This window comes from Nerophis ophidion, linkage group LG01 (genome assembly GCF_033978795.1).
Source record: "Nerophis ophidion isolate RoL-2023_Sa linkage group LG01, RoL_Noph_v1.0, whole genome shotgun sequence".
NCBI classification, from domain to species: Eukaryota; Metazoa; Chordata; class Actinopteri; order Syngnathiformes; family Syngnathidae; genus Nerophis; species Nerophis ophidion.
The window spans coordinates 74557352-74571615 of record NC_084611.1 but is presented as its reverse complement, the minus strand read 5'-3'; the positions used below and the strand labels follow the sequence as shown (position 1 = coordinate 74571615).

Sequence of the window (14264 nt, the reverse complement as noted above, 5' to 3'; positions counted from 1 at the left end):
CTTTGTGCATTCAGGCACAGCATAAAACAGTTGGTGGACAAAATGAGACAAAGAAGGAGTGGAAGATTTTACATGTCAACAAACTGTTGCGTAACAGCCCACACTATGGTGAGTTCAAGAACCGCCAAAATTAGTAGGACAAAACGATGTTCACCAAATACTCTCATAAGTGAAGCATACACACATATTAAACAGTGAGCTATCTAAAAATTAGGAACGTTTGTGTCATGTTTATCCTCAAACAAAAAACATACTAAAACAAACAAAAAAAAATGTTCCTCATATTTTTCCACTTTCAATCCTTTTTTAAAAATGCTCCAGGGAGCCACAAGGGCGGCACTAAAGAGCCACGGGTTGCTGACCCCCGTCTAAGCCCCTTCCTGCTCTGCCACTGGTACTAACAAATTGGCAAATTTCCAACAATGTTGCCATCGTCTCACTATGCGTTAGTGCTGGGTTAGAAAAGTTTGCAAGTTTGGGTTGTATTTATGTTAAAGTTGACATTCTTTGATTTATTTTCCATTAATTTGGTATAGTACAGAACTTCATGAAATTAAATTCAAGTTTAATTTTTAAAAAAGTATACAGATTGTTGCACATTAAAAAGAACATGTCATGGTGGTGGGGGCCTCTCTGGATTTCTGCTTAGAGCTCCAGTTTAGCCAGGGGCCGCCCTAGCTGTGACACAGAACTTCCTTTTCATTTGTGCTCCAAGAAGTGGAATGATTTTTGATGTGTGAAATGTGAACGACTCCCAAAAGAGACAAAAAAAAAAAGGGTTGATGACTCTTTGTAAAAAGGTCACTTGATGACTACTTGGATTTTTAATGGGAAAAAAACACCTCGGCAGATTAAGAGGAAAATTAGTCATACCGTCTATCATGTTGATGACACATGTTAAGTATTTATTAATAAATGCCCTACTTGCCAACCCTCCCGGATTTTCCGGGAGACTCCCGAAATTCAGCGCCTCTCCATTCCGTAAGAAATTTTCTCCCCAAAATCTCCCGAAATTCAGCCGGAGCTGGAGGCCACGTCCCCCCCAGCTCCATGCGGACATGAGTGGGGACAGCCTGTTTTCACGTCTGCTTTCCTGTTATACAAAACAGCTTGCCTGCCCAATCACGTTACAACATCTACAGATTTTAATAAAAAACTGCACACACAAGGAGACGAAGCAGAAGAACGAGGAAGTTACAGCCATGGCGACGCCGTCTGTTAGAGAGTGATTCTATGTTGTCTGTCGCCTTCTCCTGGTGAATGTTGGCTATAGCGTTATGGGGTTGCTTTTTGATCGGCCAACGATTTACATGGTGTTGTGCACCTGACGGCAAGTGACTATCGCCAGTACGCAAATGGCAGAACAAAGGTTACTCAAATAGTGAAAGGTAAATGTTTTTTTGTTTTTTTTTTAGTAACCAGCAAGCACAGTACAGTTAAAACAACTGTGTTTTTATTACTGTGTATTTGATAGGTACCGTCTCAAATTCAACTATTTATTTTATTTATATATATAATAAAATAAAAATATATAGCTAGAATTCACTGAAAGTCCAGTATTTCATGCATATGTATATATGTATATATATATATATATATATATATATATATATATATATATATATATATATATGAAATATATATGAAATATATATGTATATATATATATATGAAATATATATGAAATACTCAAGTTGGTGAATTATACTCGTCCCCTCTTAACCACGCCCCCCGCCCCAACCACGCCCCCAACCACGTATCTGTCCCACCCCCGACCGCGCTCCCTCACCCCCCACGTCCCGAAATCGGAGGTCTCACGGTTGGCAAGTATGATAAATGCATTCCATAAAGTTGAATCAGTCCCTGTTTGTCTGTAGTCCATCTTCTATTAGTATGACATTTAAAAACAATCTTGACAATATTGTTGGACCAGGCAAGAAACTGCGGTGTGTTGCGTGAGTTGTACATTCGCTAATGCTGCCTCTTCTATATTTCACAGAATTATAAAACAGTAAACACATTGTAATAAGTAAAGTAAGTAGTTAAATAAAATGGAATTGTTGGTTGGTTGGGTCATTTTACCAGTTGTTTTATTATGGCATGTCCGAAAAGGAGTAGGAAGAAGTATAGCTAATTTATTTAATCATAAAGGACTTCCTATGATGCAAAAAAGGGTAAGATAAATAAATAAAAATTATATATATATCTATATCTCAGCTACAATCGGGCGGGAGGCGGGGTACACCCTGGACAAGTCGCCACCTTATCGCAGGGCCAACACAGATAGACAGACAACATTCACACTCACATTCACACACTAGGGCCAATTTAGTGTTGCCAATCAACCTATATATATATAAGCCCATATATATATATATATATATATATATATATATATATATATAAGACGCACATCTAAACCTAACATATATTTGAATAAAAAATGTAATAAAAGTTGATTTTATTTCAAAGATTTTTCTGACAGGTTTTTTTAAACAACTGAGAAAAAAATGTATGTTCAGTTAAAATAATAATAAATAGTTTTAGGTGTATTGTAAATGTATGATCCTAATGCTATATATAATTTGGACTTGTTAAACATTTAACCAATATATTTATTTAAATATGTACTCAAAAAATTGATTCACGTGCCAATCAGGATATTTATTTATTCCGATACTAAATCAATTCATAATTTTTCCAGATATATTAGTTTATTTGTATCTAATAACTTTTTTCAGAATACATTTTTAAAAACATGTTTTTTTATTACTCGCTGCGCAGGTATTTCATTCGTCAGCAGCCAAGATGAGCTTTTGTAACCTGTACATTGTTCAAAATTGTGTTGGAATTCGAAACGTTATCCCATAACTCGGAATCAAATTAGATTGTGAAATTTTGCAAGATTCACATCCCTATTGTTATTTTTTTTTTTTATTGTTTTTTTTATTGTCCACAATGACAACTGCATCTGACTGTGGCTTTAAAATGCAATAAGCGGCTTCGCTTTCCTACACCAGATTTACCTTCAATGACTTTGTTTATTCAAGTTCCTGTATTTTGTACTATCACCTACTGCCACCTAATCTCCAGTATGAGCACTGGCTTTCTCACCTGTTCCTGATTGGTAGTCTGGACACACATGTCCCCCCCCCCCCTCCCCCCACCCCCCACCCTCATACATCCCACCCCCCAGATTGTAAATTATGTAACCAATTCAATGTATATACTCTGATGATTAACTTGTGTGATGACTGTCTTATGCTGATAGTATATATTTGTACCATGAATTGATTAATGTGGACTAAACAAGTTGAAAAACTTATTCGGGTGTTACCATTTAGTGGTCAATTGTACGGAATATGTACTGAACTGTGCAATCTACTAATAAAAGTTTCAATCAATCAATGCTAATCAGGATGCTCCGGACATTGTTTTTCTTTATGCCTCCATGCTGCATAGCTCTGCCTATGCACTTCCCTGCTACACTTTTTTTTCTCAATAAATACATTTTCACTTGCACTTCGCCTGTCCTCTCTGCATCCTAGGGTTTGAGACAACCTAGAGCAGGGGTCACCAACGCGGTGCCCGCGGGCACCAGGTAGCCCGTAAGTACCAGATGAGTAGCCCGCTGGCCTGTTATAAAAATAGCTCAGATAGCAGCACTTACCAGTGAGCTGCCTCTATTTTTTAAGTTGTATTTATTTACTAGCAAGCTACTCTCGCTTTGCTCGACATTTTTAATTCTAAGAGGGACAAAACTCAAATAGAATTTGAAAGTCCAAGAAAATATTTTAAAGTCTTGGTCTTCACTTGTTTAAATAAATTCTTTTTTTTTTTTTTTACGTTGCTTCTTAAAACTTTCAGAAAGACAATTTTAGAGAAAAAATACAACCTTAAAAATGATTTTACGATATTTTTAAACACATATACCTTTTTACCTTTTAAATTCCTTCCTCTTCTTTCCTGACAATTTAAATCAATGTTCAAGTTTTTTTTTTTATTATTGTAAAGAATAATAAATACATTTTAATTTAATTCTTCATTTTGGCTTCTGTTTTTTCGATGAAAGAATATTTTAGAAATATTTCTTCAAACTTCCATCCATTTTCTACCGCTTATTCCCTTTGTTTGGGTGGCGGGGGGCGCTGGTTTCAAACTTATTATGATTAAAATTCGAAATAATTATTCTGGCAAAATCTGTAGAATCAAATTTAAATCTTATTTCAAAGTCTTTTGAATTTCTTTTAACATTTTTGTTCTGGAAAATCTAGAAGAAATAATCATTTGTCTTTGTTAGACATATAGCTTGGTCCAATTTGTTATATATTACAACAAAGTGCAGATTGGATTTTAACCTATTTAAAACATGTCATCAAAATTCTATAATTAATCTTAATCAGGATAAAATTACTAATGATGTTCCATGAATTCTTTTTTTAATTTTTTCAAAAAGATTCGAATTGGCTAGTTTTTCTCTTCATCTTTTTCGGTTGAATTTTGAATTTTATAGAGTCGAAATTGAAGATAAACTATGTTTCAAAATTTAATTTTCATTTTTTGTGTGTTTTCTCTTCTTTTAAACCGTTTAATTAAGGATTTTTCTCATCATTTATTCTCTACAAAAAATCTTCTGTAAAACTAAAAAAAATGTACGACGGAATGACAGACAAAAATACCCTTTTTTTTATATATATATAGATTTATTTATTAAAGGTAAATTGAGCAAATTGGCTATTTCTGGCAATTTATTTAAGTGTGTATCAAACTGGTAGCCCTCCGCATTAATCAGTACCCAAGAAGTAACTCTTGGTTTCAAAAAGGTTGGTGACCCCTTACGTAGATTGTAAAACTTCAAACCTCTTTTCACACCTACACTAAAATACCCCCTCACACACACAAAGTTCTGCCAGTGCCACCACATCCTCTTTGTCACTGAGGCACACAACTTCCTCCACCACCCACTGACACAGTTCCACCCACTTACTGTACAATGCCAATGGCTTTTGTGTACACATTTCAGCAACCATTTTGACACCATAGACATGAAACGTCAATATACTTTAGAGAAGTCAATGTTAGAGAGGTGTCCCCATGCAATTTATTCATTTCCGATATTGAAACCTTGTGCAGTAGCCAAAACTGATAGTAATCTACACGACATCAGCATGAATCATATATACTTGTACTACTTTGTAGGTATGATAAACACCAACCTCATTTTTAACCAACGGACCGCAATGGAGTTATGCTCTCTTTCATTTAAAGTGGAGTAGTTATTTCTATTTGGCAACAATAATAAATGACACAGAAAGTTAAACGATGCAGACGCGTTTGTTACTGGGTACTTTCTAATACGCATCTGCCTTGGACACTTGGGGGCAAAAAAGTATTTAGTCAGCCACCGATTGTGCAAGTTCTCCCACTTAAAATGATGACAGAGGTCTGTAATTTTCATCATAGGTACACTTCAACGTGAGAGACAGAATGTGAAAAAAAAATCCAGGAATTCCCATTGTAGGAATTTTAAAGAATTAATTCGTAAATGATGGTGGAAAATAAGTATTTGGTCAACCATTCAAAGCTCTCACTGATGGAAGGAGGTATTGGCTCAAAATCTCACGATACATGACCCCATTCATTCTTTCCTTAACACGGATCAATCGTCCTGTCCCCTTAGCAGAAAAAAAGCCCCAAAGCATGATGTTTCCACCCCCATGCTTCACAGTAGGTGTGTTGTTCTTGGGATGCAACTCAGTATTCTTCTTCCTCCAAACACGACGAGTTGAGTTTATACCAAAAAGTTCTATTTTAGTTTAATCTGACCACATGACATTCTTCCAATCCTCTGCTGTATCATCCATGTATCCATTTTGGTATAAACTCAACTCGTCGTGTTTGGAGGAAGAAGAATACTGAGTTGCATCCCAAGAACACTATACCTACTTTTAAGCATGGGGGTGGAAACATCATGCTTTGGGGCTGTTTTTCTGCTAAGGGGACAGGACGATTGATCCGTGTTAAGGAAAGAATGAATGCCCTGCGATGAGGTAGCGACTTGTCCAGGGTGTACCCTGCCTTCCGCCCGATTGTAGCTGAGATAGGCGCCAGCGCCCCCCGCGACCCCGAAAAGGAATAAGCGGTAGAAAATGGATGGTTGGATGGATGGAAAGAATGAATGGGGCCATGTATCGTGAGATTTTGAGCCAAAACCTCCTTCCATCAGTGAGAGCTTTGAATGGTTGACCAAATACTTATTTTCCACCATCATTTACAAATAAATTCTTTAAAATTCCTAAAATGTGAATTCCTGGATTTTTTTTTCATATTTTCTCTCTCACAGTTGAAGTGTACCTATGATGAAAATTACAGATCTCTGTCATCATTTTAAGTGGGAGAACTTGCACAATCGGTGGCTGACTAAATACATTTTTGCCCCACTGTACCTGACGGATGCAAATACTTGAGGGTTCCAGGGTCAATCCCCTCTTCCACCATCCTAGTCACTGCCGTTGTGTCCTTGGGCAAGGCACTATACCCACCTGCTCCCAGTGCCACCCACACTGGTTTAAAATGTAATTTAGATATTGGGTTTCACTATGTAAAAGCGCTTTGAGTCACTAGAGAAAAGCGCTATACAAATATACTTCACTTCACTTAGTTGTTGTGTAGCCGTTAGCCACTACACTGCAAAATGTCAGTGTTCAAAAACAAGGGGAAAAGAAAAAAAATTAGGGGTATTTTTTTTTAACTAAGCAAAATTATATGCCAACAGAACAAGAAAATTTGGCTTTTCTAGACTTTCCAAAACAAGTAAAAATTAGCTAACCTCAATGAACCCCAAAATACCTTAAAATATTCACTGATAACTGTACTACTATATGAGTACGTATTTTCTATTGTTTCATTGAAAATAAAACAGCAAAGTCCATTTGGTCGTCATCTGTTTTAATTATGAGACACAATCATGTCAAAGTCATGATTTTTTTTTTCAAGCTTGAAAGAAGAAATTATTACTTTAAAAAAGTAGTTTTATACTTGTGAGCAGCTTTGCAGCCGTTGATATTCTAGTTTTGATCATGCTTTACTCAATATAGGTCATCAAATCTCAGCAACAAGCTCTAATGACCTACTCAGTGGCCTAGTGGTTAGAGTGTCCGTCCTGAGATCGGTAGGTCGTGAGTTCAAATCCTGGCCGAATCATACCAAAGACCAAAAAATGGGACCCATTACCTCCCTGGCAATCAGCATTAAGGGTTGGAATTGGGGGTTAAATCACCAAAAATGATTCCCGGGTGGGGTACCGCTGCTGCCCACTGCACCCCTCACCTCCCAGGGGGTGAACAAGGGTGATGAGTCAAATGTAGAGAATAATTTCAACACATCTAGTATGTGTGTGACAATCATTGGTACTTTAACTTTAATATCTTACTGAGATCATTTAGGACCAAAACACTTAAAACATGTAAAACACTCTTACATAAAATCTGCTTAGTTAGAAGAATTATCTTATCAGACAGAAAATAAGCAAATATCACCCTTATTTGAGATATTTAATCTTACTTAGATTTCAGTTTTTGCAGTGTAATAGCCTATAGCCTGCCATGTTTACCTGTTCCTAATGACTTGACTACAATACAAAAAAAACGGTGTACTTATTGGACATTTAAATGTTAACTGCCTGTCCAGCTTTGCGCGGGATTGCTGGTATCATAATTTTTACCATCTATTTTAGATGTAATCCAATAAAATAGATATCAGTGAAAAAAACATGTCTGTAGTATTTTATATCAACTTATTGCTCTTGAGTAGTTAAAATATTGTTTTTTTGCAATAACTCTGGATTTTATATGACGAGTTGGTCGCATGGTGATGCGGATTTCGTTTTCCCAGGGACGCAGACGGGCTTCAGACACAAAGAGCAGGTAGGAAAAATTATTTCTAAATCAGACTTAGAAAAAACTAAAAGAGCTAGCATGAGAGCTAGAAAACAAAATAGCCTGGCGTGGGAGCGAGCAGGAAAACCAAAGTCGTTATTTGTTGCGTATAGCAAATTAGGAGGCAAGACCGAGTGAGGCCAGGACAAAGACTAAATAGCCCTCTGATTAGTGCCCGGACAACAGGTTTGTGTCTCGAACTTTAACCAGACGCAGCTGAGCGCAATCTGCAGTCATGGCAACAGAAACAAACAAACTCGGAGGTGCATAAACCGGAACTAAACGGAGTCCAACACTAACAGAAAACATAAAGAGACTCAAAAATCTAAATCATAATATGATCTATCCATCCATTTTCTACCGCTTGTCCCTTTTGGGGTCGCTGGAGCCTATCTCAGCTGCATTCGGGCGGAAGGCGGGGTACACCCTGGACAAGTCGCAACCTCATCGCATTATTTTCTTCAATTTCTTGCAAATAGCTTGCAGTTGTATGGTGTTCTTTCAGACCTTATTTTAATGTCAATTAGTCATAGTTAGGTGTGCTCTGGTTGTGGAGGTGGCGACCCCAAAAAGGAGGAGCTAAAGAAACAGAGTGCAGGAAAATCACGCACACAAAAGTGCACAGGGAAAGTTGAAAATACAATCCAAGGTGAAAAAAATGCACATCCCATGTGCGTTTCTCCCACGTACCAACAAACTTTTGCAATGATCCAACAACCATCGACTAAAGGAGACTGGGACAAATAGTCCTCTCCTGCTCATTGACCGCAGGTGAGAATAATTAACACCAACAACCCACAGGTGAGGAAGGAAAGGCTCCGAAGCAGGTTCAAGCTACTGTAACAGAATACAAATCAAAACAGGAAGTGGAAGAAACATAAGAGCGCAAAACATGATGTGAAGCCAAAAACCACCAGAAAACATCCGTGAACTAAACAAAGAACGACCCGATTCAACAGGATGTAACAAACACTACAATTTAAATAGTGGGGGAAAAAATATTAAATATGCATTTTTTTTTTTTTTTGTCAATCTTAATTTTTACACAAACTGTGATGAGCAGGCGACTTGTCCAGGGTGTGCCGCGCCTTCCGCCCGAATGAAGCAGAGATAGGCTCCAGCAACCCCGTGACCCCAAAAAATGGTAAATGGGTTACACTTGTATAGCGCTTTTCGACCTTTTTTTAAGGAACTCAAAGCGCTTTGACACTATTTCCACATTCACGCATTCACAGACAAAAAGGGACAAGCGGTAGAAAATAAATGGATGGGTGGATAAACACATTTTTTTAGGCTAAGTTGCATGAATATTTTTTCTAATAATAATGTGTTCATAATTGTTTCTACACATGCAAAGCTAATTAAAAAGGCTAAGTTTCATATTTAAAAAAAAAAGTTTTCATTATAGGGGAAAACAATCTTTATTTTTTCATAAACTAAACTCATTTTCTAGTTCCATAACTTTTTTAATATTTTATGGTAGTTTTGTTATAAGCTAAAATTCTTTATTTTTACATAAACTTAAGTAAACTAAACTATATTTTAAAAATAATTTTAAGTCAATTTTGTCACAGGAAATTTAAATTTTTTATTTTTTTTTACATAAACTAAAGAAGATTTTTAAGGTCAAGTTCTACGCAACAGCTTCGACTTACTTGACCCCAGCTCTACTGTACCTTACATGTACCATTGTTTATCTAAAACAAGTATTTTTTTTGTACATAAACTAAACAAATGTTCAAAGCTGAATTGTTTATTTTTTTATTTTTTTTTAAAAGGACAGTTTTGCCATCGGAAGAAATCTATATAGAAAAATTGATTTAATTCTTACATAAACTGTTGTAATTTTCAAGGCTGAGTTCAAACAAGTTCTGATAATTTTGCGACAGTTTTGTGTTAGGAAAAAAAATCCTTATTTTTATATAAACTAAACACGTTTTTAAGGCATAGTTATATCATTTTCAATATAATTTTTAGGCCAGTTTTGTAATGGAAAAACAGGTTAATTTTTATAAAAACTGAACAAATATTATATACTATAATTGTTCAAATAATTTCGGGACAGTTATGTCCTTAGAAAAAGAAATCAACATTTTTACATCAAGTGTAATATTGTACATGGTAATTGGCATTTGTTTGATATTATATGAAAATCTAAAAATATAATATAATATATCAGTATATATTATTTACTGTATAAATAATATGCAAATATAACATACATGGTACATTTTTAGTCTACTTAATACCTGCATTATCCTTTTCATCCTTACCCTTTCCATCCTTTGAAACTGAGCTACTGTGTGGAACAAATTCCATTGTGGATCAATAAAGTTTGTCTAAGTCTAATCAACTACACTTAATTTTAAGGATGAGTTTTATACTTTTAAAAATTATTTTGAAACATTTCGTCACAGGGAAATAACTAACTTATTTTTACATCAATCAAATAATTTTGTATAAGGCTCAATTCTATAAAATGTATAAAAAAAATGCGACAGTTGTGTCATAGAAAAAAATATTTTCAAATAAACTAAACACCTTTTCAAGGCTCAGTTCTATGATGGTTTGAATAACTTTGTGACAGTTTTTTAATCAGAAAAAAACTAATTGTTGTATAAAGTAAGCACATTTTCAAGGCCGGGTTTTATACATGTAAAAATTATTTTGGAACGTTTTGACATGTTTTTTCTTTTTAAATAAAATATAAACTAAACATAATTTCAAGGATTGATTCTATATTTGGGTTCTATTTTTTTTTTTTAATTTTGGCAAAGATTTGTCATGGGAAAAATACATATTTTATTAAATAAACAAAACCAATTTTCAAGAACGAGTTTTATACACTTTATAAAAACATAAAGGAACGTTTTGACATTTTTTTCTTTAAAAAAAAAACTAAACTAAACACATTTTCAAGGCTGGGTACTATTTTTTTTTAAATAATGTCGGCAAAGTTTTGTCATGGGAAAAATACACATTTTTTTACATAAACAAAAAAAAATTTCAAGTCTGAGTTTTCTAAATTTCAAAATAATTTTGGAACGTTTTCACATTGTTTTCCTTTAAGAAAAAAAAAATTAAACACATTTTCAAGGCTAGGTTCTATTTTTTTTTTTTTTTATAATTTTGGCAAAGTTTTGTCATGGGAAAAAAATACATATTTTTCTTACATAAACAAAACCAATTTTCAAGGATGAGTTTAATAATTATAAAAGAATTTTGGAACGTTTTGACATTTTTTTCCTTTTCAAAAAATAATAATAAACTAAACACTTTTTCAAGGCTGAGTTCTATTTTTTTTTTTATAATTCTGGCAAAGTTTTGTCCTGGAAAAATACATATTTTCTTATATAAACAAAACCAATTTTCAAGGATGAGTTTTATACACTTTATAAAAACATTTTGGAACATTTTGACATTTTTTTTTTTTTTTTATATATATATAAATAAACCAAACACATTTACAAGGCTGGGTTATATTTTTCTAAATAATGTTGGCAAAGTTTTGTCATGGGAAAAATACATATTTTCTTATATAAACAAAACCAATTTTCAAGGCTGAGTTTTATAAATTTTGAAATAATTTTGGATCGTTTTCACATTTTTTTCCTTTTTAAAATAAAAATATAAACAACACACATTTTCAAGGCTGAGTTCTATTTTTTGAATAATTTTGGCAAAGTTTTGTCATGGGAAAAATACACATATTCCTATATAAACAAAACCAATTTTCAAGGATGAGTTTTATACACATTATAAACACATTGTGGAACATTTTGGACATTTTTTTTTTTTAAATAAAATAAACCAAACACATTTACAAGGGCTGGGTTCTGTTTTTTTTTTTACATAATGTTGGCACAGTTTTGTCATGGGAAAAAATACATATTTTCTTACATAAACAAAACCAATTTTCAAGGCTGGGTTTTCTAAATTTGAAAGTAATTTTTTAAACGTTTTCACATTTTTTTCCTTTTAAAAAAAAAATTATATAAACTTAACACATTTTCAAGGCAGGGTTCTATTTAAAAAAAAAAATTGGCAAAGTTTTGTCATAGGAAAATTACATATTTTCATACATAAACAAAACCAATTTTCAAAGCTGAGTTCTATGCAACAGCTTCCACCCTTCTTACCGTCGCTTATCCAGAACGACTCAAATTTTGCACCAGGCTCTCTTTTTCATGCACAAATATGAACTAGTAATGTCAAACCCCAAAATGCCTGTGTGAGTCTTACCATCCCAGCGTTGTGTTGCTGTGGGGTTTTGCCTGAGCCCATCCAGACACCTGTCCAGAACGTGCTGGATCCTGTCCTCGGTGCAGGAGGTGTGCTGCATGCTGCCTCGGATTCTGTGCAGGATGATAAAATATAACAACTCGATAAGCAAACGCTTGCCTTCCCATTCATCTCTTCTGCGGAATATGTGCTACTTCCTCACATGACGCACTCACACACTGCATTAAAAACATATTGACTGTTAAAGAATGAAAAAGGGGATGTTTTTTTTTTGTTTTTTTCTTCGACTTGACACTGCTTGTGTTGCTGTTTTGTTTCCATAGTTCCTAAAAAGTCACATGCAGAAAAACATCACTATGGTCTTATTTTGTCATAAATCAGCAGTGTGGTTGGGATTTAAAAAAAAAATCTTATTAAATATCGAAAAGTCTGCTGCGCTTTATTGTAAGGAATTCAACTCTCAAAACTGTGATTTTTTAAAATTATTTTAGTTTGTATTAATTAGCTTTATTTTGAAATTGAGCACGGGTTTGTTTTTGCAGCCTTACCGCTGGGTTTGTGAAACTACAGTCCAAACCCATCAATCCATTTTGGCCGCCAGGTGTGACGAGCTGTTTCACTTCTGTTCTTAGCGCATAATAAGCGAACGGGGATGTTCCCTTCGGTTGCTTCAAAGTGTTGAGTGCCGCATTTCGTCTGGCCCAACCTTTATGACACCGCCCTCAGCCACAAAAAACGAAACATGCTAAGTTTCCAATCCAACCGACCAGTCAGAATCCCAACCATGCTGCATGTAACTGACTTGTCGCCGATCCGACAACATCAAAACTGCGATTGTTATGCGCGTATACCCCAAAACATGTGTTTTGGAAAAACAAATGAGATCAATCATCATGACAATACATCACTTCATCATTGGCATCATGGTTATGCATCATAGTTGTATTATACACTCACCGACCACACAACAGGTACACAATCTGACCATAGTCAGTTTAGACCAGGGATCGGCAACCCAAAATGTTGAAAAGAGCCACCATATTGGACCAAAAATACAAAACAAAAATCTGTCTGGAGCTGCAAAAAATTAAAAAGCTTATATGCACCTGGGGATAGGTTGATTGGCAACAACTAAATTGGCCCAGTGTGTGAACGTGAGTGTGAATGTTGTCCGTCTATCTGTGTTGGCCCTGCGATGAGGTGGCGACTTGTCCAGGGTGTACCCCGCCTTCCGCCAGATTGTAGCTGAGATAGGCGCCAGCGCCCCCCGCGACCCCGAAAGGGAATAAGCGGTAGAAAATGGATGGATGGATAAGTGTGATAATGAAGGCAACCTGCTGGCGCATATCTTTGTTGACAGATATGTTGTATTTTTATTTGTATTCTACACATTTTTGCAACATTAGAAATCATTAGGGAACTGGAGGCTTCTCACATTGAGACACCTCCTGGAAATTACTGGCCAAAGGTATAGATGTGTGTGTCCAAGTTTAAAGAAAGGGCAAAATGGGTTTATTACAATCTTTGCAAGCTGGGTAACGTTTGCTGTGGTCTGGAACAACATGGCACACAAACAACTATTACATACAGATAGTATGTCATGAGACATGCAAATATAGATTAAATATCTCGAGGTCATAAGTAAAGGAAATTAAATGAGCTCAAATATACTTACAAACGAGGCATAATGATGCAATATGTACATACAACTAGCCTAAATAGCATGTTAGCATCGATTAGCTTGCAGTCACGCATTGACCAAATATGCCTGATTAGCACTCCAGCAACAAAGCTCACCTTTGGGCATTCACGCACAGCATAAAACGTTTGGTGGACAAAATGAGACAGAGAAGGAGTGGCAGGATACATGTCTTTCTGTGGCAGCATCGGAAAAAGTTGTAAGAGTAAACAAACTACAGTGAGTTCAAGGATCGTTGAAATTAGTAGAACAGAACAGTGCATGCCAAATAATCTCATCGTACTTGCCAACCCTCCCGATGTTTCCAGGAGACTCCCGAATCTCCTCGGGCAACCATTCTCCCGAATTTCTCCCGATTTCCACCCGGACAACAATATCGGGGGCGT

At 35.4% G+C, this 14264-nt stretch overlaps 1 protein-coding gene across 2 annotated transcripts in view; it reads right to left on the bottom strand.

Annotated features, from left to right (window-relative positions):
- pik3r5 (phosphoinositide-3-kinase, regulatory subunit 5) overlaps positions 1-14264 on the bottom strand; it is a 61214-nt gene that overhangs the window by 29535 nt on the left and 17415 nt on the right. For both annotated transcript variants that reach the window (XM_061911136.1, XM_061911127.1), the window contains exon 2: positions 12180-12292. In XM_061911136.1, the coding sequence (XP_061767120.1) occupies positions 12180-12279 (100 nt within the window). In that variant the 5' untranslated portion in view covers positions 12280-12292. The remainder of the gene's footprint in view (positions 1-12179; positions 12293-14264) is intronic.